The 26,959-nt window shown below is 44.4% G+C and overlaps 1 protein-coding gene across 18 annotated transcripts in view; it reads right to left on the bottom strand.

The window, feature by feature from the left end:
- The window catches only part of KLHL32 (kelch like family member 32), a 317,145-nt gene that overhangs the window by 1,245 nt on the left and 288,941 nt on the right, over positions 1-26,959 (bottom strand). For 15 of the 18 annotated variants that reach the window (XM_006030043.2, XM_025211566.1, XM_025211565.1 and 12 more), the window contains 3 exons: positions 14,251-14,309; positions 10,270-10,462; positions 4,610-4,704 (listed from right to left, as the gene is read on the bottom strand). In XM_006030043.2, the coding sequence (XP_006030105.1) occupies positions 4,610-4,704; positions 10,270-10,462; positions 14,251-14,309 (347 nt within the window). Of the gene's footprint in view, positions 1-2,989; positions 3,040-4,609; positions 4,705-10,269; positions 10,463-14,250; positions 14,310-26,959 lie in introns of those variants that run through there. The other 3 variants (XR_003095601.1, XR_003095602.1, XM_025211569.1) reach the window with 2 other exon arrangements.

The following is a 26,959-nucleotide window of genomic DNA, read 5'->3' as shown; positions in this document are numbered from 1 at the left end:
CTAAACTATTACCATGAAGTATGAATCATTTGTCAAATAAGAGGTACTGAGAGGAGCAAAAGGACTCTATAAAAAGTTGGAAAGGCTGAATGAATGACTTAAGAGTAAAAGAAGACATAGAGAGAAAAGTGTATTTCTTCAGAAAGAGAAAGCAGCATGCTGAATTTGAAAATAAAAGGGATAGTCATATTGGCTAAAGCTAGGCATGATGCCAACCGCTGACAGCGGATGTAGGCAACACACATAGCTTTGCCAAAGCACTTGTTATATTTCTTTTACCTCTAATCCTGAGCTTGCCCTGGGCTGGCTGCCAGTTCTGGGGTGGCTTTTGTGATGTGGACAAATGTCCACTTGAAAGCAGGATCCCAAACTCATTCTCGCTTGCCACCAAAATAATATTAGAACCCAAAGCACCCATAGATCATCCAGAGTGTGTGAGTGCATTCACTAACTCGATCTAGCACTGTTTAGCATTGCATCTCATGCACTGTATTCCAGTCAGTGTTCCTATTCAATCTAGTTTGGGCAATTTTTTTCTAGTAAGATTCTCAGATGTGGCACTGAATGAATCACTAAAATAAAATATTACACTAAACACAAAAAGCCTTTGCTCATTTAAAAAAAAAATCTGTTTTATCTTGCAAGATTTATAAATCCCTGCTACTTAGTGCTCATGATCTGAGTGTCATCTAGATGTTTAGTGATTTCCGCTACTCCCTTCCCCCTTCCTCAATGTGTTTCGTCCTAGGGATAGAAAGTGCCTATGGGATGGGTGGGATGGTTTGGGGAACTACGCCAAGGCTTCAAATAAGCGTCTGAGGAATCTATTTTAATTGTTGCATTGCCTAAGGTCCTGGCACTCATTTTATTTCTGGCACGGTTAGTGTGTTAATTGTGCCATAAATAGCAGCATGCCACATGTTCATTGAATTTATGGTGCCATAAAATGGCAAATCAGCCACAAACATACTACTCAAAATATATGAAACATCTTTGTGGCTGGTTTATATGGCTCCATAAACTGAACATACAGCATGCCCTGTCACTGGGACCTGAACAGCCCCAAGTCTGAAACCTAGCCGGGGGCTGCCCTTGTCTTGATGCTGATAATCAGCTAATTGCCTGCATCAGAATCTGGGCTTCCTGTGACCCAGCACCTTAAAGAGTCTTGCCCTCCAGCCCCTGATCTTTAAGGTGCCAGGTCCCATTTAAAGAGGTGCCCAGCATGAGCATCTGAGGACGAGGGAGCTTCCCTATGTCCTGCTGCTTGTGTCAGGCACATTTTTAAACTAGTGTGCGCAGCAGGAGATGGTGAGCTCCCCCAACCACAGCTGTATCATGGGATACACCAGGAGGCTCTTCCAATGTTGGGCTTACAGTGCCCAGGGAACTGAAAAAAACAAAGCAGACATTCAGCTGGGACTTTCACTTGCACATGTGCTTTTTAAGGGACTCACATTAAGTGCAACATTAAGCTCCCTAAGGTTGGGCTCAGGCACCCTGGACCTGTAGAAGTGGACATGATGCTCAGAGCCTCAGCTTCATGCCCTTTTTTTTTTTTTTTTTTTTTTTTTTTAATGCTCCCAAGTGCCCATGGAAGTGGTGCCCAGGGAGTCAGGAGCTCCTGGCTCCCCCCAGCTGCTGCTTCCATGTGTGCAGGGCATGCAGTCAGGGAGCAGGAGCTTCATGCTTCCCAGCTGTAGGTGCCCCTGTCATGGTGGCAGCTGCCTGTCCCGTCATTGGGATCTGAGGTGATTTTTATGCCTCATTCCCAGGATTACACAACCTGCTGTGCATGTCTGGGAGAGCGGGTTCAGTGACTTAGGGAACGGGCCATACAGTTCCTCACACCCCTACTGCATGGCTGTATAAGCATTAGGCTCCTAGCTTTGGCAGGCAATTCAGACAGCCCATGTAGGCTTCTCAGATAATCTCAGATTCAGTTGATCGAGGGCTTTTAGGGATACGTGGGTGCTCTACAGAGAATGGTGAGTGGTTAATATCAAAGGGCTGGCCAGACAGCCTAGAGGTGCCTAAATAGCCAATAACCATGCTAAATATGGCCCTGAGCCTGAACTTCCAGCTTGCTCTCAGGCTCTTAAGCATGTGATTCTTGTCTACTGGGCATCTGTTGTCTTGCAACTTTTGATACTTAACCTCACATCTAAGGACTGTGGCCTGGTGGTGTCTGCCAGAGCACGTGCAAAGGAAGTGGCAGCCTTACCTGCTCAGTCTCTCAGCTGCAGCAGGAGGATTAGAGGGCACTCACCCAGGCTACCCCATAGCCTGACTTTGCTGGGAGATGCAGATTTAAATTCCCTTAAGGAAGGCCCTGAACCCTGGTCTCCTACTTGTTGAGCAAGTGCTCTAACCAGTAGGCTGTGGGCTACAAGGTGGGTAGTACCACAACCATCATTCTCTTTTAGATGAATTCAGTGCTGTAAGGAGTGGTTTCTAAGAAGAGGAAAAGTGGCCACGCTGGAGGGGAGGGACAGAATCCAGCTAGATCTAGAGAGGTTCCAGAGGTGGGCGGATGAGAATAGGATGAGATTCAATGCAGAGGAGTACAAGGTGCTGCATTTAGGGAAAAGGAACCAGTAACACACCTATAGGCTGAGGAACACCCTTCTTGTCAACACAGCGGCAGAAAGGGATCTTGGAGTTATTGTTGACTCCAGGATGAACATGGGCCGACAATGCAAGGAAGCTGTCAGGAAGGCTAACTGCACCTTGTCGTGCATCTAGGGATGCATCACAAACAGGTCCAGGGAGGTGATCCTTCCCCTCTATGCGACATTGGTCAGGCTGCAGTTGGAGTACTGAGTCCAGTTCTGGGCGCCGCACTTCACGAGGGATGTGGCTAGCATTGAGAGGGTCCAGAGGAGGGCCACTCGCATGGCCAGGCCCTACAAAGAGACTAAAGCGCCTGAATCTATTCAGCCTCCACAAGAGAAGACAGAGGGCATCTGGTGGCCGTCTATAAACTCACCAGGGGGGATCAGCGGAAAATAGGCGAGGCTCTGTTCCCCCAGTCACAACCTGGGATAACAAGGAATAACAGCCAAAAATTAATTGAGAGCAGGTTCAGGCTTGATATCAGGAGGCATTACTTTACAGTTAGGTCTGCCAGGCTCTAGAATGGGCTTCCAAGGGAGGTGGTGGTCTCTCCTATATTGGGGGTCTTCAAGAGGAGGTTGGATAGATATCTGGCTGGGGTACTATGATCCCAGCACTCGTTCCTGCCCAGGGCAGGGGGTTGGACTTGATCTGTTCAGGTCCCTTCTGACCCTAGAAACTATGAACCTAAGGGTGGGTGCCTTTTCAGGGGCTTAGGCAAACTTGAGGTGCCTCCTAGTTGCAATCTGAATTGCAGTGAAGCCTAGGCAGGGGTTAAGTGCAGAACCCTTAGTATATAGGCTCCAAAATGGAAGCACATGCTGAATTAAGTGCCTACTGAGCTTTGTGGCTGCATGCAAAACCAATTAGGTATGTAAGGGCCAGTCTCAATTCTGGCTTAAATCCCCAAATCCTTGCCTAGGAGCTAGCAAAAGTTTTGTTGCTGAACTTCTGCTGAGACGCACAGGGGGAGGGGTGTGTGTGTGTTTTTGTAAAAGCTAATTCTTGAAACTACCTAGGTTGATCTCAAGGAGAAGGATGTGATGTAGGCAGAAACAAACAAGAAGCAAACATCTGTCTTCAAGAGACTCTTGACTAAGAACTTTAAAGGGGGTTGTTTGTTATTTATCTTAAATAAAATTCATGGAAACAATTAAAATGAACGCTATTCCTCTAGAATCATTTTTGTTGCACACTGTAATTTTTTGAGACAATAAAGGACAAAAATAAACACTTTTCATCAGTTTAATTTACAAGACAAAGGTGTCTATAAAGTCCAAGCAACTGGTGCTTTCTGACATACCTCACTCAACTTACTATCACTAGCTGTTCTACAATAAAAACACTGGTTCTCCCAGAAAAATGGAGAAAATTAAAAAGAATGAACATGCTTAATACCAAACTCCATGTGTTGTCTGTGTGGGGAATCTCCTGATGGGCCATAGATTCAAAGCAGAGCTGCTGTTATGGTGGACACTAACACATCAGAAAATCATGCTGGGATCAAAAGCAGCAGGCATCTTTATCAGAGCAGAGGTCTTTAGGACACTTTTGAACATACTCTGAAGTAATGAACACAGACTTACGTTGCGTAGTTCCAGCCTAAATTTTGATCTTTGAAAAGCTGGTTATTTCTGTCTCTCTTTAGCAACTATTAATGGGAAATAGGTGAAAAATTAGTAGAGTATCCCCTCATTTCTGCATTTACCTTTGACCTTTATCAGGTCAGCTGGGAATACAGAAACCCTTTTTTTACCCAAATCTTGTCCAAGAAGACATTGCTCAGTCTGTATTACCAGCAGATGTGCAGAAGTACTGAACCTGATCTTGAAACATTTCCCATGCATGTTTTTAGAGAGCTCGGTGGCTGCATAAGAAACATCCCTAATCTCTCTGTGCTTCAAATACATTTTCCTTTTTGAATAACAGCTATGCTCAAAGTACCCTTGCAGAGCCACTGGGGGAGACTTCAAAAGGAACCTAAATCACTCACCTGGATACATGCCAAAGGCTCATTTGTCCAAATCGAATAGCCACCAACTAAATATATTCTTCCATTGTGGACTGCAACTCCAGATTCGTTTTGACCTAAAGCAAAGGAGAAAAAAGAAACCACTTATATGCTTTATTTAACCCTTTTGGCACCGAAAGAGATTTCTGTTATGAGATGCATGTAGATTGGGAAGAAACTAAGTTTCAGAGCGACCAATTCCTAACAGTTAAAAGAAAGCGCTGTTCATATGCTACTTGCAGAAAGAGAGTTTGAATGGTGTAATGAAGGGCAGTGATACTGCCACAAACACAGTGAACAACCCGAGTTACCAACACTAGTGTTCTTGCAGTTGCACAGGAATATATGGTTTTAAAATGTACTTTGAAACATACATTTTAAAAACAATGGCTTCAGCAGTGTAACAACTAGCAGATACTAACACCTGACTTGTGAAATCAGCCTACTGTGCTCTTATTTACCACTAAAAGTATGTGCTGCAGATGTGTAATACACACTAAACTAAGAGAGAGACCAAGAGGGCCAAGACGCCCTCTCACCTGGTATAAGAAATGCAGGTAAAAGGCAGATTTTCTTCACAGGTAAGGTTCAGCTGAACCTAGAAGCCCATCATGCTAGTGTGGTTAAGGCACCGCAGTTTCTGAAACCAAAGGCTCACAAGGTAGTGATATGGCTAATGCCAGGCCATTTACAGCTGGGTCTACTGCAGCAACCTTTGGCAGAAGTCCCGAGCCAGACTTAAACAAACAATAGCAAAGCCACCAGCGTTAACATTGCTCTGCAGCGTTAACAGTGCTCTGCTCCTGTGCTCAAAGTTCACTTCTATATGGAATAGCAGCAGCCATCTGCTTAAGAAAGGTGGGACATTTCAGTCTTAAAGGGATCTCTGAGTGGCTGCTCTGAGCCTTAACTAGCTCCTCTCAACAGCCAGGTCAAGCACTTACATGCAGCCAGCGACTCCCTCATCCTCAAAATTGGTCCTTCCCAGTCAGGTGTGATACACAGACCATGTGATTGGTCCCATAACTTTTAAAGGTACAGGATGAAGCTCACAACGTGAGAAACCCTGTACTAAGTAGAGTTCAAGCTGTGCCTCTTCTTTAAAAACGGTAGGCATTCTTAGTCTACAGCCATCCCCCTACTTTTAACAACACTAAGATAATAACAGCTAGAAATTAAATGAGTATAGAAAATAAACTGCATTTAATAGAGGGTTTGGCTCCTCCCCTGCTAAAGCCAGTCTAGGTTTCTCTTGGTAACAGAACACACCTTGACTCAAATCAGGCATTTTAACTACCTGCTGCAGCCACTTCAACAGCCAGAGATAAATGTTTGCTATGCATTAAGATCCAAAGGCTGCAACAACTACAGCCATATATAGGTGTCTCTTGTGATGAGCAGCACAGTCATTTACACACGTGATCCTTCCAAGTTGCATTGCTGTTCCTCTGTCCTGGGAATGATCCGCAATAACCTTAAGACTCGCAGAGTCATGGCTGGAGAGGGAAGGGTTAATACATTTTATCTTGGAGATGGGCTTAAAGCAGGGCAGTGGACTTGAGTGTCTGTCAGATCCTAGAACTAAAGGCTTCTGCACAAGACAAATGCAATATCTATGTGACATCTTAGATCAATGGTTTTCAACCTTTTTTCATTTGCCGATCCCTAAAAAATTTTGAATGGAGATGTGGACATTTGGAAATTTCAAATGGAGGTACAGACCCCTTTGAACTGTAAGTATGGGTACAGGTTTCCCTCGCCAACCACTGGGGTTAGGTTCCTGAAAGTTCCTGTGGCTGGCAAGACAAAAGGCTTATGGAGAAAATGGCAGGTAGCAAGCTGATGCACGGCCACGGAAAACCGTGGTTACTCAGAACTGTATACCGAGGTAGCCAAAATGGTATATAGACTATTAAGTGTGGATACTCAAAACTGTGGTTGGCAAAACCATGGTTGGCAAGGGAAACCTATATTCACATACTGTTGATTGATCACAGTTATGTTTCACAGACCCCTTAGATACAGTCTGCAGACAGACCCCAGGTGTCTGCAGGCCACATGTTGAAAACCACTGCCTTAGATGAATTGGAAGTTCCTATTTCAAGTGGAAATCTCAGGGTACTGTGACACCCTGGTAGAGAATCACTGCCTTAGACTGATGTTGCCAAAGGAGCTGATTTAAAGCAATTCAGGCGAATGTGCAATTATACAGTGGTGCTGGATTATTACTCTCTCCCACTAACTCCCACAGTGTGGCAGCTTCCCTGCCTGCAGTTTTGTCATCTGTCCCTCTGAAAGGATGACCTGGTTTCTACTCCATCTGTACTGGAGACTTTATAGCCCCTGAATTTTTTTGCATCAAAAAAACTGCTGGATTAGAATCATAGAAAATGAGGGTTGGAAGGGACCTCAGGAGGTCATCTAATCCAACCGCCTGCTCAAAACAGGACCATCTCCAACAAGATCATCCCAGCCAAGGCTTTGTCTAGCCAGGTCTTAAAAACCTGCAAGGATAAAGAGTCCACAACCCTTCTGGGTTATCTGTTCTAGTGTTTTACTACCCTCCTAGTGAGAAAGTTCTTCCTAATATCTAACCTACACTTCCCTTTCTGCAACTTGAGACCATTGCTCCTTGTTCTGTCATCTGCCACCACTGAGAACAGTCTACCTCTATCCTCTTTTGAACCCCCCTTCAGGTGGTTGAAGGCTGCTATTAAATTCCTTCTCAGTCTTCTCTTCTCCAAACTAAATAAGTCCAGTTCCCACAGCCTCTCCTCACAAGTCATGAGCCCTAGCCCCTGAACCATTTCTGTTGCCCGCCGCAGAACTCTATCCAATTTGTACACATCCTTTCTGTAGTGGGGGGCCCAAAATTGGACACAGTACTCCATATGTGTCCTCGCCAGTGCTGAACAGAGAGGAATAATCACTTCCCTTGATCTGCAACACTCCTACCGATGCAGCCCATTATGCTGTTAGCCTTCTTCCAAACAAGGGCTCATACTCAGCTTATTGTCCACTGTAATCCCCAGGTCCTTTTCTGCAGAGTAGCTGCCCAGCCCCCAGCCTGTGCTGGTACATGGGATTGTTCCCTCCTAATTGCAGGACTTTGCACTTGCCTTGTTGAACCTCATGAGATTTCTTTTGGCTCAATCCTCCAATCTGTCTAGATCTCTCTGAATCCCAGCCCTACCCTTCAGCATATCTACTACTCCCCCCAGCTTGGTGTCGTCTGCAATCTTGCTGAGGGTGCACTCTATGCCACCTCCCAGGTTGTTGATAAAGATATCGAACAAAACCAGCCCTGGGATCGACCCCTGGGGCACTCCACTGAAAAAGATTCCAGGCAATGACCGAACAAGCATTACTCCAAGTCTCTACAGCTAAGTGAACAGAAGCCAGAACCAGCTCTTGGATGAGCAGAAACTGCCACTTCAGAAAACTGTTCAAACCAGGTACCTGAAGGAATGACCACAGCTTTTCTAGAATGCTGATCTGGAAATGCATCATTCAATGTGACTCTGTAGGCAGAGTCCTTACATTTGCTTGTGGGACATGTTACTTGCCTGGCATAATACTAGCCACCCCCATGGGCGTTTCCATTTAAGCAGTACTTCTGAGTGCCATATCAGAGGTCTACATAGTGCATTTGGCAGTGATAAATGAGGTACTCCGTGTTGCTAGCTGATACTGAATGGTCCCTAATGATTGTCAAGGGGAACTTTGCAAATTCAGTGGCCATCCATGCTAATCAACTCATCTCTGATTTGATTTAGTTCTTATAAACAACCCCCTTTCTGGCATCTTATTAAGATGCTATTGTGCAGTAATAAATTGCAATTATAGATCTCCATAAATACACTGTTCCACAACAACAGAAGAAGGCCCATAAACAACATTTTCAAGCAGTGTAAGCTACAGTTGGACCATCTTTGTGCACACAAAACATAAATGATTTTAATTGGTGCAGCTGAGGTCTTAGTGAAAGGGGAAATGAGATTTGATCATTTTATCACAGAATATTTTTGGTTGTGAAAATAATCCAAGTTAAATGCACCTTTCAGTAAATGTAGCTCACACCCTCTTAAAACATCCTTCTCATTATAAACAGTTTGTGCCCAATTTTCTTCTCATTAGAGCAGGGAAGGAGAAAGCTCCTTTGACATCAGTGGACTTTGGAACAGTTCCTAATTCAGGAACGAGTCCACTGAAATCCACGCAGTTCCACCAGTATAAAAAAATTCTGAGAGAGGAAAAACCATATTTTATATATACATACATACACACACACACACGTGCACACGCACAAACAAACACACACACTCTCTCTCTCTCAAATGCAAGGCAAGGTATTTTTCCCCATTCAAATGGGGAAAAAAGCCTCACACTTTGGATTAGAGTACAAGGTGAAGGAGGAGGGCCAGCAGCTGCTGCAGCTCCTACTCCCCTCCCCACCTTTGTCTGCCTCCACTGCAGCCTCTGCCCCCCTACTTGGTCCCTGTAACCTCTGTACCCCTACACGCTCTGCCTCTCCTGTCCCCCCACTTACCATCAGTCATGGCTCAGGCCCCATTCCGACCCATAGCATGGAGCATGTGATAGCTCCAGCCCCAAAATGGGCAGGGGTGGAGGCAGCTCTAGCATCCCAGGGCCAGATCTGCTGCCAGCAAAACCTATGATTGAAGGGCAGAGGTGGTGGGGAGTAGGTGAAAGAAGCACAGGCAGCAGGGGGGTTCAGGCAGACACTGGGACATGCTGGTACTAGGGGAAGACAAGAAGAGGAGATGAGTGGTGGAGGGGCACCAGCAGAAGGGGCAAGGGACTGGTGTCAGGCTGTTTGCCCCCTTGCCCACAATTGTTTTCCCTGCTGTAACAGTGAGGGGTATGAATTTAAGACAACCATCCAATAATTAGATTCTAGACACGGAAAATTATAACAAAATTCTACATTTTCCATATACAGAATCTAAAAGCATTTATACACGGGCTCTGGGAAGCACTGGGGGGGGGAGGGGGGAGACACTTTAATTAGTGCAGCTCTGAAAGCCACACTAATTAAAAGTGGCTGGAGCATCACGTGTATCAGTGTCCCTGTGCTGAAGAATGGCAGCAGGGTGCTTTGAACTAAAACTTGTTGAACAAACTTTAGTTTAAAGCAACCTGCCATCATTTTTCAGTGCGGGGACATGTGCATGTGATGCTGGAAGCTCCTGGTGCGTGTTAATTTCCCTGCTCCAGCAGACTTGATTAATCTGTCTGCTCAATTAAATGAGTCTGCTCCGAACACGCTTGAATTACAGCACATTGAAGTGGGCTCCTTGCATGTGTATAGGAGCCCTAATACATTTCCATCTAAAACATTTTCCATGTATGATATCTAATGCCTGTGCCCCTCAAGTCCGTGTCTCCCTCATGTGTTGTCTAGGCCCCCTGCTACCCATGCCCCCTCTGAAGACATGTATGTTTTCCAAGTACAGAATCTAATTCTTGGGGGCTAGTCTTAAATTCAAAACTATCTTGGATTTGGGCAGATATGGTATTTTTTCAGTTCTACATATTCCCCTTAAAACTCACCTCACCCCCCCCCCCCTCCCAACCTAACTTTTTTTTTTTTCCCAGTATATTCTGGCAAACAGACTTGCCTGTCAGCATGTTGAAGCTGCAGCGCGTCCATTGGTCGGTGTCAATGTTGTAAGAGTCTATGTGACGTACGAGAATTCGATCGTTATTATAGTCCAGATCATTCCCACCTAAAACATAAAGCTTCCTTTGGACAGCAGCCATGGAGTGGTACACTCTCCTCTGCAACATGGGGCTGCGGCTCAGCCACTTATTCTAGAAACAAAAACAAAAAGTATTCTCAGCAATGTTCACACACACACACACACACACACACACACACACACACGCACGCACACACACACCCCCCCACTGTATTTCTCTTTCTGCCCACCCACAAATCATGCAGAAAGAGATCGCTAGAGGCAAGTTAGTCCAATGGAGGTACTAGCCTTCAATGCCCACAGCCGACCTGACAGATCTTACGAAAATCTTTCTTGTGCTGTAATTTACTATTGCTCTTTTGGGAGAGCTTCTCTCATTCTTTGCAATTTAGTTGCAAATATTTTCTTTGGTTACACTTTAGACATTGCTGGCTCAATTGAAAAAAAAAGGGTCAACCAAAACAAACAGTCCAATGTTTATTTCTTACATAGATGAAACATGAAAAGCAAATGGTGATATGAAGTGAGAACACTGAGCTAAGGGTCTGTTTTCTCTCATAGATACAACAGTCTGTTTTGGCAGCCCTAAACACATTAACTTTTGACTATAAACTCCTCTGAACTTTGGTTTTGGAATAGAAAATGAAATAAGGATGTTCAATATGTTCTAAAATAAATTTCTTGACATATGGTGAATCTGAATTTCTCATGGACAGATTTTAATTGGGAGAAAGCTTTGAGCAACAGTATAAATTACTTATCAACTGTTCCAATAAAATGTTAAAATAAATGTATCTGCACTGAAGAAGTCACTGCACTGTTTCTGAAAGTCTGTAAGTTTTGGAAATTGTTCTCCTTGTTTCACTATTTAAAAAAAAAGAAAAGAAAAACAAAACTGAAGTGCTTCGACAGCAAAGTATTTGATCTCTCCTCTGAGCTTTATAGCACTGGAAATTTGAACAATGATGTGTGTCTTCATTGGAAGAGACAGGGGTTTCCCCCATTCATTCAAAAATTCAGTGGGCTTTATACTTCAGAAGTGAAGGAATAAGTACAAATATTAAACAATTTTTGTACCTTCTTGCCAACCTAGCAGCATGCTTAGTTTTACTTTACTCCTCAATATGTTTTGATCTGTTTTCTTTTGAAAGGATCATTTAAGAGCAATTTTGAACATATATTAACAAGGAAGGAGGAAGGAAGAAAAAAGAAGATGCAAGGGGTTTCCTCCTTTTTGAGGAGATAAAATACCATGGCATTTTAAAGGTCATAAAACAACTGGTCCTGCTACTTTTAAAGATAAAATTACCTGCCAGCAAACAAAGATGAATGTATTATAGAAAAGGAAGTTAAGGAATCTTTTGGGCAATTCCTTATATTATATATCCCATAATTTGGTGTAACTCAATACATGCTAATAACACTGCCTTTTGGGCTCTACAATATATAGCTATACATTACAATGGATAATAGTTGAATATTAGGAATTAATTTTTGCATTAGGACTCCAGTCCCTTGACACAAGACTATAGACACCATCTGCTTTGCAAAGCTAGCCCGCATTCCCTGATTATATCTTTAGTTTCCTCCACTGCGGTGCCTGCCAGGTGAGCTGCAAAGCACTGCAAAGGCAAAGAAACAGAGGGGCCTGGTGGGGTCGTTCCTAATAAGTCAGTGTGTGAATACTAATCAGTGGTGGGGAAGCAGAGGTCAACCTCGCCTGCTTGTTGGCAGGTAGCTGTGTGCTCTGTGGCAGATGGCAGGCATTATCGACTTTCCACAAAGGCCTAGCGCAGAAACAAGCACTAGTGCTGAATGATAGAGTTATTGAGATTCTGTGCAAGATGCAAGCAGATGTGATGTTTTCCAGTACCCACCGTAAACAATATGCCAGCAGAATTTTTAAAAAGAGCATGTGTGTACAAACATGAAGCAGACCTCATTTGAAGAATGCTAACACGCTCTCCCCTCTTTAACTATTTCTGTTTCAGACTTGGGCTTTTGCAATTAGCAAGTTCTATGGTGGTAGCTGAGTCCTTACATTCTGGGGTGCAACTTTTCAAAACAAACCAACAACTCAACAAATCTATGCAAGATACACACATGTGCACGCACGCACACACACACACACACACATACCAAACAGGGAACAACATGTGAAAATGACAAGTCTGAATCATGAGCATGTGGATTTAGAATGAAACTTCATGGGCGCCTATATGTATACAGCGAGGTTGCTCCCATGCACTGCAATTACAGCAAGTCAGGGCAGATGCAGTTAATTGAGTCTGCTGGAGTGTGGTAATTACTGCGCTCCAGCAAACTCCAGCATCACATGTATCAACATCTTCATGCTGAAAAAAGGCAGCAGGGGCACTTTAACTAAAGCTCATTTCACTCCTGCTGCCACTTTTCAGTGCACCTGCTGCCATTTTTGCAGCTCTCAGAGCCACTGTAATCAAAGCATCCCTCCCACTCCCGGAGAACATGTATAAATGCCCTATATGTCTAACCAATAAATACCATGTTCTATCCCTAAAACTGTATAATTAAACAAACAAAAAAATCACTTGTTACTTGTGATTGCTGGAGCTCGTATTCTGTTCTTGAATGCAGGCACAGTAGGTGAAGTTAATGGGAGTCATGTGTAAATACCTGCTGTCAAAATTTAGTTTTAAATATAAAACACAAGGCACATCTCCTGCAGTTGAAGGTCAAGAATCTTCCACCTGACTGTAAAGTGAAGCAGGATTAGGACTTTTGGCTGTCTATATATGTGCTTGTTGATGTTCTAATTAGAACGTGTTGGAGCAGACTCAATTAATCGAGTCTGCTCCACATTCTAATTAGAATGCCCCGGTGTCGCTGTGATGTCATGTGTATTAAGCCCCCACGTTTCAAAATGGCCACAGGGCATTTTATCTAAACCTCGTTAAATGAGGTTTAGCTAAAGTGTCCTGTGGCCATTTTTAAACGTGCAGGGGCTTAATATACATGATAGTGACACGTTTTAATTAGAGTGGCTGTCCGGGAACCCCTCTAATCAATTCCCCCCTCTCCCTCCACCTCTGAGCATGTGTATAGGCAGCCTTTGTTTTCTAATACAAGACCATATAACTGCCATAAGCCTCTGAAACTGCTGCTAAAGAACTCTAACCTAATCAAACCCACATACATAATGCATGAAATAATTCCTATAAGACATTTTAGGGGCTTGGATTAATAAAGTGATGCACATAATACCAATACCTACAAGGATGGGACTTATTTTTTCTTTTTCGTTAAATAACTTAATCTGTGAAATGGATTGTTTTTCAACAAACCAATTTCAAAGGCCATTTTAAACTGTGGGTCCAACATTATGTTTTTTGCAGGAAGGAAAATTGTTGCCAAACTGAACATGAACAGAACTATTATCATGGAGTTAAAAAAAAGAAAGTATGAATGTCAGTGAAAAGATGCCAGAGTGTCAGCACTCTCTTGCATTATGTGCCGCACAAATCCTGCTACCCCGGTGCTAACATTCCAGGACCCGGTGACACCAACAGGAAGTTTGTTTGCATTGCCTGAGGCTAATCAGTTGCAAAAAGTGAACAAGCAGAAGAAATGGTGATAGGTACATTAATGATAAGTGATGTTTTACACGTTTGCAGTTTTATTAACCTCAGTTGTTCCTAGTAATACAGTTAAGGATTTTTTTTTAAGACAGTGGGCCCAATTCCCTCTTTCACTTCTCTAGATCTCATTTGTTGCAGTAGGGCATGGGGGGAGAACCATACCAATTTGAACTATAGCTGTATTTTTGTTTTGTTTTTTCCCTGCTGGTAGCCTTTAATACATATTTGTATTAAATGTTCATGCAAAATACATATATACAAACACCTACAACACAAAACCCACCTGCATTGGATCATACACCATTAGCCTGCTTTGGTATTGCGCAGTGTTTGTTACTCCTCCTAAAAGAGATTTGACATGGGTTAAATATTTTCATCTGTACAAGAACAGGACCAAGACTTTTTAAGGACGTATTAGGCCACTCTCAGGAATCAGTTTGCATCTCACACTAGCAAAATTATAGCACTCACTACCCAGTTGCAATTTTCACTCAGTTGCAATTTTTTATCTAGTCAAGAGTTAAGAAAGTAGGCATTCATACACGTGCTCCAGGAATGGGGGAAGGGGAGGTGAGGGAGAGCTTTAATTAGAGTGGCTCTGAGAGCTGCTCTAATTAAAGCACCCGAAGCATCTCACATATCAGTGTCCTCGCACTGAAAAATGGTGGAAGGGGCACTTTAACTAAAGCTTGTTTGACAAGCTTTGGTTAAAGCACCCCTGCCACCATTTTTCAGTGTGGGGATGCTGATACATGTGATGCTGGAGGCTGCTGGAGCCCAGTAATTACTACATCCCAGCAGACGCAATTAATTGAGTTTTCTCCAATGTGCTGTAATTACAGCATGTTGGAGCAGCCTCACTGCATGTGTATAGACACCCTATAACAGCGGTGGGCAAAATACAGTCTGTGGACCACAATCAGCCTGTGAGGCTATTCTATCCAGCCCACGGGGCCCCTAAAAAAATTAGAAAATATTTATCTGTTCCTGGCTACATGTCAAAGCTGAAAGGAGCCAGGGGCACTAGGATCCAGGGGAAGCTGTCAGCAGAAGGAAGCAGCCCAGCCATGCCCCATCCCCAGCCATTTCCCTGCCTTCCTGGCCCCACACTGCTCGAGCACCACATGGCTCCTGGCTGCATCACGGGACTGGGCATCATAGACCAGTGCCAGTACCCGTGTGTGTGTGTGTTCATAGGGTGAGTCCCCCACACACACCCCACCATACACATTCACCCCCCCATACAGGCAGACCCCCACACCCCCTCACACACCCCAGCCACCCTCCACCACACACAGGCCCCCACATATCCCATACCCACCCACACCCCACATATCCACACACACATGCTCCCTCACCCCACATACCTATCCACCCCATCACTCCCCAACACACATCCACACCCTCCCTGCACCAGAAAGACCCACACCCCACCACAAGCTTATACCCCCTCCCCCAGAATATACAAGAGTAAGATTTCATTTTAAGCTCTTATATACAATCACCTCTATGTACACTACACAAACACATGTAAACCAGGAAAAAATATTTTTTGAAATCAAATTAATTAATGTTTTAGATGTTCACTTTTTCAAATATAATTTGGTATTTTCCTAGTTCTGAGATGGCAAAACCCCTTGCTGAAAGGAGTACTTCTGGGGTTAAGGGGAGGGACTTCTGGTGGCAAAGGTCAGGGGTTAAGGGGCAGGACTTCTAGTCAGAGGATGGCGACCAGGGGGCAGGTCACCTGTCAAGGGGTGGGGCTACCCATGTGGCCCTTGCCAGCTTGCCAAAACTCAGTAAGTGGCCCTCCACCCAAAACAATTGTCCACCCCTGCCCTATAACATTTGTTTCAGGCTATCACAGTCAGAATAAGACAGAAGGGCAGCAAACAAAGCTACTTCAATGGGCTAAAACAGTGTAAAATGCGTAAGCGTTACTCATCTAAACATGTGCTCAATCCAGTTCAAACAGGATCTGCTCCAAGACGCATGCAATCCAGGGGCACAGCACATTTACTATATACTTAAAGTACAACAGACATATGGCCCTGGTAAATCATTTGAACTACACCTGAATATGTTACCACATGAAGCATACTGTGCGCCCAATTTAATTCTCAGGGTAGCCACGTGCCCAATACAAACCAACTTCCCACCATCTAATGGCTAGGTGCCAATACCCACCTTGAGGAGGCAGCCAGCCGATTTCATGGGCAGATCATGGCTGGCTGCTATTTTCGAGGGCTTATCATGGCCAGGACTCGCCCGCCCCCAAACTTCTGATTGGCTATGGCGCCCTAGTGGCCCTGCCCCGCACTGATCGGTGGAGAGGGCTGTCTGACATGTGACCCCACCCCTGCTGCTGATTGGTGGAGCGGGGCAGGGCTGCCTAACAGGCAAACCTCTCAGACAATTAGCGGAAAAGTACAGCTATTTTGCTTGCTCACCTTCATAAAGGCATCCTGCCTTCACCTTCCCTGGAAGGGCTGCACAGCTGGGAGGATTGCTGGCTTCCACTGGGGAGCCAGCATTTTATTTTTAGTAAGGATTCTCCCCCCTCCCAAATTTCATAGAGATCACCCAATTTAATGATTTCTGGAAAATCCGCACAATCATGATTGGGGTAGGTCCCTAACTATAAGAATCTCTATTGTGGACAGCCAGCTTGGGACAACTGGCTGTGTGTCTGCTCCTTATTATGAAATAAAACTTAGAGCAGTGGCTCTCAACAAGGTGATTGGGTGCCCTGGGGTGCCTCAAGACCCTTCCAGGGATGCTGCAACACAGATAACAGTACAGCCAGAGTGAAATGCCTGACATGTCTCCTGTGGAGGCAAATCAGGAAGCAGCTGACTCTGGAGTCCATGCTCTTCCTGAAGCCCTTCCTTGGCCCACCCATTACATTTATCTTAGAAACAGAGGCATACTGGACAGGTGGGAGTGTCCTGCACCCCTCTGTTTCCAGAAGGAGTAGGCAGGATCAGATCAGGAAGGGCAGTGAGAAGAGTACACACTCCAGCCACACACCAACCCACCTTGGAGGACCCAGGCTAGGCTGCAACAGCCCTTTACACTGCTCAGACAGAAACCCGGCTTAGCTGGTGCAGCCATGTGCATCACCTGGCTGGAGGAGATGGGTGTGGGGACAACCAAGGCAGGTAAGGCACTTTCTTTTCCCCCACCCCACCTCCTAGGGGTATAGGGGAGTTTTGTCCAGAGTTCAAAACTCACCAGTTATGCATCTGCTCCTGCCTGCTTTAGATTTATTGGAAAACCCTAATATAGGCAGGAGCATGTGGCAGCACCCTAGTTGAGGAGCACTGCAGTAAGCAGAGGTAGCAAGACAGTGGTTCTCAACCAAGGGAACTGCCAAATTCCAAACCGTTGCAGAGGGTGCCCTGACTGAAAGGCAGAGAACCACTGATTTAGATTAACATAATATGGGTCCTCACCCAAAGGAATGTTCAAAGAAAATAGGGATCACAAGGAGGAGACCATGATGCAGGACAGAATGGTGGGTTTTGGAAGGGGCAGGAGGTTGACATGGAACTGAAGAAGAGTAAGACTAAGGAACACCACATGCTTTTTAAAGAAAAAAATAAAATGAGATTTTTATGCAGCAGGAGAATGTCCTGGCAAATGAAAGATTATGTTGTGGGCCTATCCCTCTGCTTCCGCAACTACCAGTGCTACCCAGTTGGTAGCAAATGCAGACGAGTGCATCCTGTCTGGCTGTTTAGCCATTAGTAGTATTTACGAACTAAGATAAAAGGCAGATTAGAAATGCTGCTGGTAGCTTCTGGGCCCAAAGAGATGCTAAAAATGATCTATCTAGCCCTATTTAGCACAAGACCACCTTGTATTGTGTTGGTTTTGAAGGTTTATTTCCATATTTCAAGTTGTATAATTCAGCTCTTCCACTCATTTCAACTGGAAGTACTTAGACACCTCATCAGTTACCTAGGCATGTGCCTTTCCATTCATTTCAATGGGGAATGTTAATGTTAACCTGTATTAAGGTTAACCTATCAGAACTCTACTTCCTCCTAAACTCAAGGCAAACACAGCTTAACTGAACATCTGACCTGAGTAGACATGTATAGGTATAAAGTTCTTCCTCCTCTCCCTAGTGGTTAAAGCACTCTCCCCAGACTCACTGGATCTGTCTACATATTCTTTAAGGCACCATAATTACGGCGCATTAAGTTAGTACCTGGAAAAATAGACACCATAATCAATGCTACTGCACAGTAGCGCAGATGAGCACTGTGCAGGCCGGGAGCGGTCTGAGGCCCTCGGGGGCGCGCGGCGGGCTGTGGCCAGCAGCCCTGGCACGTGGGTCGGGGAATGCAGGCCAGCGGACTAGAATTAGGCACGGATGCTTAGCAGTTGATTAAAGATTATTTTACTTACACCGTAGATGGTCGCAGTGCAGGCAGGAAAACTTGCTTGAGTTGCAGTTACAGACAGGAAAGAAGAAAAGTGGACAAGAGTTCCTTCCACGCGAACCTCTAGCCCAATCCGGCTGAAGGCTCTAAAAACGTGAGCCTGTCGTGTCAACCGAAGAAATCAACTCGGAGAAGAGCTCTGGATACACTCACACGAAGTTTGCTAGGCTCTGTGGAACTTGCGCGCAGGGAAGGGGTTCGTCGAGGGATCGCGCTCGGCGACGGGGAGAGGCCAGAGGTTGATCAGACCCCTATAGCCTTCTTAAGGTACGCACTGGGTTCGATAGGCTCCGCAGCGCCTAGAGTTCTTCACAAGACGTGAAGTCCTCCTCCTCCTCCAGATGGTTGTGGAGTCCTCCCTTGTGGGGTTCTCCTTGGAGTTCTCCAACTTGGGCGGAAACCGCTCAAGCCTCTTATACGGCTAGCAAGCCAATCACTAGCCGCCACGTGGGAATAATTTAGAACTGGCCAATAGTGGGACACAAATTTGCATGCGGGTGGCGGGAACTTCTTTGCACTGGGGTTTTCTCTTTGCAACTGAGAAATGCACCTTGCAAAGAAAGCTCCTCGTGGCGGGAAATAATTTAGCAGTGCCGAAGCACACACACACAAAATCACACCCTTGGGTTGTGACAAGCACTATTTGTGAGATGCTTAATGCACATTGGACTAAAACTACTGCAAATTAGTGCATTAGCATGGTTTTTGCCAACCGCACTAATGCACAGTAGAATTAATCCAATGCATGTTAAATGCCTTGTGTAGACATGCCCAGTCTAAACTATCCCAACAACACGTCATAACCCCCAGACTATGGTGGAGACATGGTTTGAGAGCACCTTCTACTCCCCTTACATTGAATCTAGTCTGCTGGGAAACCAAGAGAAAATGAAAACAAGCAAGAAGAAGCCTAATTCTGTAGCCCAGGGAAGATGGCCCTGTCCTAGAAAAGAGGAAATTGCATTCTGGCACCTGAACTTGTTTATACATTTTACACAATGATCCTTTGATACCAAATGCCTTGTGTACACTGGTGTGAATCTGGAGTCACATCACTAAGTAACACACTATTCTGGATTGCATTTTAGTAATAAAAGCCTGTATCTTTTAAATCCCAATGGATTTAAATCTGTGCAACTGGGAGGGGACTCTGGTCTGCCATTCAGTGTACTCTGAAAAGAAACAGATCACTAATCATAAGTGCACTCACTCTGCCTTTTTGTTTAACTAGGTGCCACAGAAGTGTGATTTCAGGAGAGATTTCATAGTGAAGAGAGTCAACCAGGGTCCAACTAGGCAGTGAAAGCTAGTGACAAGGCTGGAGAAGGCTGAATATCATACACCTGCTGACTTTTCAGGACAATCATAGAATCATAGAAAATTAGGGTTGGACGGGACCTCAGGAGGTCATCTAGTCCAACCCCCTGCTCAGAGACCTTGAAGGTCACTACTACCAATCCACCAAGCTTTCTCTTTCTCCAAACACAAGCACACAGCCCTTTGTTTTAGGGATACTGGGTCACATCTTCCAAGAGGCCTTTCTTGCATGAAGCAGTACTGTAATGAAAACTGCTACTCTCAGGCTTTCCAAAGAGTGCAATCTGGGCATCTACTCCAGCCCCTAAGGAAGGAAGTTTCAAGCAGGTGGGGCACCATATGAAGCAAACTGCTCTCTGTTCAAGTGCTTTACTGTGTTGTTTTTCCAGTTCTCACACACACACACACACACACACACACACTACAAGACCTCACGCACCTCCTGCAAGGGCAGTGTTCACCTCCCCATGACACGCAGCCATGACCCCTCTTTCTTGTTTGCCATTCTTCTCCATGACACTTTTCCATTTGCCGCCCACCTTCAGCAGAAAGGTATCCCAGTCCTGCCTGAACTTTGGCTTCATAAGCAGGACACTGGGATGTAATGTGGGAAGTCCAAATCACCTCTGAGAGAGGAAAGCCTGGAACCTAGATCTCCCATGTCCTGTACTTAGGCCTTAAGTTAAAGGCTAACAGACAAAGGTAGGCACTTCCTCCATCACATTGCTTCCAGTCACTAGCCATAGTTATTGGCCAACTACCATTTTGAGATATTTGCACAGCATTTCTGTGTTCCCAAAGATGACTCACAGCACAGTGTAAATGGAGTTAAGTTGGGGGGCACATCTGTACAAGATGTTTGCTGCACAGTAAACATCTTGGCATCTACATGTGCACTCCTATTAGGTGGGAGTAAACTAATTAACTCCACAGAAGGATAGTACTCATAAATATTTACAAGTACTATCCTTCTGTGGAGTAAAAAACTCCACAGCAGCACACATGTAGATGATGAAGAGGCTGGCTGGGCCATGATGGTGCTTCAGTGTGGGGGCTGCCTGCTGGCTAGCCCTATGCTGAAGTACCCTCATGCCTTAGCCAGCTCCGCTGCAGCACGTTGAGCCAAGGGAAGCAGCCTTGGGCTGGCAGGCTGACCCCTGGGACCTCCTGTCAGGTGGGGCTACTCTGACTCAGCTCAGTATGCTGTGCTCCCAGATGCACATGTAAATGCATACCCGGGAGCAATAAGCTTCAGTGTGACATGCACTGGAGTTTATTCAAGTGTAGATGCGCCCAGGCTGGAGAAAATTGTTTCTAAACATGAGAAATAGGAACAAGCTTGGTGTGACATATGGTTAAAAAAAAGGAGCTATATAAGGCATATACAGGAGCTATATAAGGGTATACAGGTATACCTGTATACCCAATTCAGATTTATGAGAGATGAAAACGTATGTTACAGGGTGACTTCGAGTCCTAAGTGCCACTTGTTTATCTTAACAGTGAAATAGAATTCTGCCCTTGGTCTGTAATAAATCATATAGGCTAGGCTAGGGACACAAGTTACACATAAACCAGTTTAAGTGATCAGAAACTGATTTAAACCTGTAACAGAACAGAAGCTGAGTGCACATAAACCAGTTTCAAAATGGCTGAAACTGGTTTAAGATAAACCTGGTTGAATGTAGTATCAGACTTAACTGATTTGGGTCAAACTGGTTTATGAAACTTCTGTCCCAGACCCCTTCCTGGTTCAAGTTAAATCAGAGTCCCTCAGCATCCCAGCATACTTTCCAGCCCTGAGCTAGACTGTGCTGTCTGCTTCAGAAAGAGCAGGGCTGGCCCTGCCCCTCTGCTCCCTAGCCAGAGCAGTGAGGGCTGTCTGACAAGGGAGGGGGGAGGGGTAAGCTCAGCTGGAGATGCAGCCCAAACTACAGGGGGAGGACTGATTTACCCCTCCCCGCCCCGCAAACAATTCCCAGCTGGAGGCTGGGACCTGGGAGGAAGGTTAAACATCTCTTTCTCTGCTCAAACTTACTGCTGGCTGCAACTGTGGACTATAGATCCCAGAGGCACCTGGAAGCAGGAAGAGGAAGTAATGAGCAACCCTGCAGCGTCCTGCTGTTGTGATTCTGGACTGCAAATCCCAGAGACCTTGGGGGCAGCAGGAAGACGAAGTGAACACACAGCCAGAGAACCATGCTCTAGTGCTCCCAGGCTTCTGGCCTGAGCCACTGCAGGCATGTGGCTGGATTTCCTGAATCAAAGGTAAATGTCTGTTCACTTCTGTTTCAATGTAATCTGTGCATTTTAGACTAGCCTGCAAAGACTGAACTGATTCAGCCTCAGGCTTTTTGACTGTCTGTACTTAGCCATATTGATCAGGTTTTGGCAAATATCAAGATCTGATTACAATATTACTAGTTTTTAAACTTTCAGATTAATTCATCCTGCTGTTCACATGTGCAAAAATCAGTACTTATTATACCATGTGCTACAATATGATGAACAGGCAGCAACAATAATGGGTGCAGAAAAAGCAAAGTCAAGAGTACTGCAATGTCAAGAGTACACCCAATTAAAAAGAAAAGCTTTTGATTCAAGGTTTTGCAGTATGAGACATTCACACATGCAGTGGAAACTAAAGACAAATCTAATCAAGCATAGTGCCTTTGACTGGTTAGAGTTAATTCTGATTATTTATATTCCTGTGATGTCTACAGGTCCCACCCATGACTGGAGCCCCACTGTCTGAATCATTCTCCATGCACATGGTAAGAGATCGTCTGAACCCTGAAGAACACACACTTTAAACAGCCAAGACAGACAAAGGCTACCTTTTTCAAATGTTTCTGCCACAAAACAATGTTATCACAATGCCTGTAAATTACATATACTCCTATCTACATTTTGAAAGGTGTGATTCTTTCCATTTGTAGCCTTAAAATATATTATTCATCTCTGTGCTGTTGTGCACCTTGTAGCACGCCATGTCATCTGTATGCACATCAACAAAATGATCTTTTTCTAATCTTTGTTTTGTAATTTGATTTTTTACATACTTATTTTCACTCTGAGTAATACTTAAAGCACAATGTCAGATTACTATTTTGAAAAATAAAAATCATAGTTATTTGGTTGATTGCCTCTAGTATGTTAAACTGCAAGAGACATATCAGAAACACGATGCTGGGTCTTTTATCAAGTCACTGTTAAGAAAGAAAAGCTGGAAACTTTTGTGTTGGAGGGGAGATTCATTCTCTGCAAAATAATTAAAAAATAATGAAATAAATAAAACCATTTTCCTCTCCCCGTTCATAGCAAGCACACAGCTTACTTTTTTTCCCCTGCAATATTGCTCATCTGTGGTGTTTTATCATTACATTCCCTTCACATACCGCTCCTCACTTTTAGATTAATCTGCCAAAATGAGATGCTAAGGATTTGCATACAGATTTGACTACACAAAAATAGATATGGAATTAATAACAGTCTCTATATGTTTTAATTTCTTCTAGACTGGAGTACCCTTGCCTCCAGCAGTATTCCTGGCTTTGAAAGTCATCAAGCTGATTTGTCTGCTCTTAGGTTATGATGCCACATGCTGCTACACTGTCCCCTGCAATCAAAGTGCTTGCATAGATAGATTCCATGCCTTCCCCTAACAAGTCTATTTTATAGATTGGCAGTTTTGATCTCCCTACCCCAGGGGAATAATCTGCATCTTAACAGCTTTCTATAGATACATCTGTCATTAAATATGCCATCTTATATCAGCATCAATTTTCAAAACCAAGTTTCCTCTAACTTTGAAGTGCCAAAGAAAAAGTTTAAAATTTTCTGCCAAAATTCAAATGTAAAAAGCCTGTAATGTCCCCTTGAACTGCTGCTAGGAAAATACTCCAGTAGGAAAAAGGAGGGAAGAGAGTAAAATATCTCTTTAAAAATATGAGAGAGAGAAATAAAAGTTTAAATGGTGCCAGAAAGAAGAGAGACTTTCTATCATAAAACTAGGACAATCAAGAGGCAATTTCTTATACTTCCCTGCAGTACTCTCCAGGAGATAGAGGAATGAGCAAATGATAATATCACAGCAAAGGTGCATTTAAAAATAAAATCTATAATATTAAATTCAGACGTCAGGCTATAACAACTGTGCTGTGATGGCTGGTCTTCATGAGGAGAAAGACTTAGAAAATGCACACAAAATTTACACTTTGGTCAATGCTGCCTGGATTTCACAAACAGAGCAACAATTCACGTGTGCTTTGACCGATTTGAGGATTCAAACACTGCATGAGGTGAGAGCAATGATCTTTCCCCATAACAGCTCAGAGTGCCAGCCATCCTTTAACTAATAGAAGATGGAAAGGGCAGGCCAGGCAGCAGTGACTCTATACGCCCTTCAAGATTTTTATGCTGAGCCAATCAATATAACAATTCCTGGGCACTTTCCTTTGTGAAAATCCAAGCTCCACAGGGGGATGGGTGCCATTTATAGCAACTGCTTCCCAGTCGAGCCCTCCCTAAACATGCAATTCAGTTTTCTGATGTCCAACTACAGAGACAGTGCCATACTGTGGGGGGAGGAGCGGCGGAGAGTGGGCGACTGTCCCGGGTGCTAAAGCAAAGGGGTGCCAAGAGATGTTGCCCAGCTGGGGCGGGGTGCAGGATGGCACCATGAGCGGCTCATTTGGGGGGGCGTGGAGATGGGGAGAGGGCAGCTTCCACCACTGCATGCACTTCTGGGTAAGCATGGGGGTGGGGGTGCCCTCTGGATCTGTGCACAGGGCAAGGGCGGGCTGCCGCTGCAGGCTTTGCCCCGGGTGCCCAACGTCCTTGCCACAGCACTGTACAGAGATGCTTTCTAGAGAAGAGTGGAGCATGTCACAGACCCTCTATTCCCTGCTTCTGCCTGTAAGGGGAAGATGTTTTGGGCCCCTACACAGCAAGAAACAATCTTGAAAGGATTTGGACTGAAAAATTTACCACTTAATCCTTATTCAAGCAAACCCCAAACAGGGTTTGCACATATCACCTTCTGTCCTTAGAACATGACAGAGGCTCCTATGTGCAAAACACCTACAAACCTGAGAAAATGCACTGCGATCTAATCAAGCTCCCGAAAAGATTATCATAAACCCACATGAAATCCCTCAGCACTGGACTTTACATTTATGTCAGAGTTAGCTGGGAGATATGTATAGCAACATGTTAACAAAGAGCTTCCATGTGTGTTTTTTCAGAAAATACATGTAAATATATGGTGCTCATTAAATCTGCACCAGGTTAACTCCATCCACCTCTCTCATTTCTCTGTTCTATGCTTTTGACAATGAGGCAATCCTTCCTGAATAGGTACCTCCTACATTTTATCCATCTGTGTCTCATTCAGGACATTCAGGATGGGTGAACTAAACATTTCACATTTATTTTGATGAACTTTTGGCAGTAGAGCACTGACATCTCCAATTCTGAAGCTGCTGCTGTCCCCTCTGACACGTCACACCATTTTATGATGCAATCCAACTGCAAGCCAAACATCGAGAAGTCCCAGACTTTAAAATAGTGAAGAGCTGACCTTTACACCCAACCTACAGAAATGAACACTAACTCAGGTCCATAAATGCCATAATTGTAATGGAGATAAAGGGAGAGAAGGTACCATTAACTTTGGTCAAAAATGATAATTGGAAGGGGAAATCCTGGTAAAAAAATGAATTGGAAGTGAGCCCAAAAGGGCTGTTTTCTTATTTTTATAAAGATAGGTAAGTTCCATGGAGCTTAATTTGTATAGGTATGGTAGAGTCCCATAGAGCAGTTTTATAGCATATTACTAGGAAAAAACAGCCTCCATCTCAATTTAACATTAACAGACAAAACTTTTAATTTCCAAACATCACAAGAATTTTGTGAGGTAGGTGATCACTAACATCACCTGTAAAAAAGCAAAAGCTGGGCCAGAAAAGAGGGAGGGACAAGGAGCAAAAGTAGAAACCTAGGATCTTTTTAAAATTGAGTTTTCATTTTAATTGACATGGACTCATAGTCACGGGATTCAAATCCTCTAAAATAATAGGATAATACTGTTTCACTTTTATACAATTTCTTCATTTCAAGTAGGTAGTATCATACCTATTTGCAGATGGAGACAGGACACAGAGAAATAAAGGTATTGCCTCAAGGACAGTGGCAGATTGGAGAATATGAACCAAGTACCCTGAATCCCAGCCCTTTTCTTGGGTCGACAGAGGGACTGCGTCCACATGTGGTGTGGATGTTTGGTTCCCCGGGACAGTTGCTAGTTGTCTCTGAGGGCTGCTTGTGCCACGCACCTTCTGGTGCACAGCAAGTTACTTTGGGTGTGGTAGGGAAGGCTGGGGCCAGCACTGTGCTGGCCCCAGCAGCCTTGCCCAGGGACCTGGGGGCCTCCCGGGGCTGCAGCAGCAGCTATTCTGCTGCGTGGAGCCTGGCTGGCAGCTGTAGCGCAGCTCCGGGCGGCCTGGTTCTGCTTTTGAGTGGCGCGCGCTGCCCATGCTTGCTCTACCTTTTTCTCCACAGGTGTTTGTGACCCCTGGATATCCAGGGGTCAAAAAAACCCTCCACGCTGCTTCCTTCCAGCGCAGAAAACAACTGAACGTGCAGTATGTGGCACCACAGACATGGCTGCAAGGCCACGTACTGCACAGCCGTGCTTGTCTGGACGCGGTCAAGGAGGCTAATGTTTATATTTTTTGTTTTGTTTTTCTTTTTTAAAAGGATATTTCAAGTAGTGGCTATGATGGAAAATATCCCACTTTCTCATAAAGGAGGTGATCATTAAACATGTTGAATTAGCTTGGTTTTGGAGTATTTTATGCCTATTTTACGTGACTATTTCACAAGCATGAATGGTGTGCTGTTCGTTTGTGATCCGGGTCACAGTGTCGAATGTTAACTGGGCCCTGTAAAATCCAAGTCTATAAAATCTCAAATCATCTGCCCAGAGCTGTGCTGCCCATCCAGAGAATGTATTTTAATGAATTCTCACTCACCTTTCCCACTTTCCAAAAATAAAAAATAGGGGACTTGGAACAAAGGACAAGGAAGCAAAGCGGACTGCACTTTTACAAGAGGATTCCAAAATATTTGGTGCCAAGAGAACCCGGGAAGTGTATTCACCATCTGGTAACCACAGTGTCCAGTTACTGCCCAAGGTGTGAAATAATGTGAAATGATCCTGCT

This window comes from Alligator sinensis, unplaced genomic scaffold, assembly GCF_000455745.1.
Source record: "Alligator sinensis unplaced genomic scaffold, ASM45574v1 scaffold145_1, whole genome shotgun sequence".
Lineage (NCBI taxonomy): Eukaryota > Metazoa > Chordata > Crocodylia > Alligatoridae > Alligator > Alligator sinensis.
Note: the sequence above shows the minus strand (reverse complement) of the source record. Positions and strands in the feature narration are given on the sequence as shown.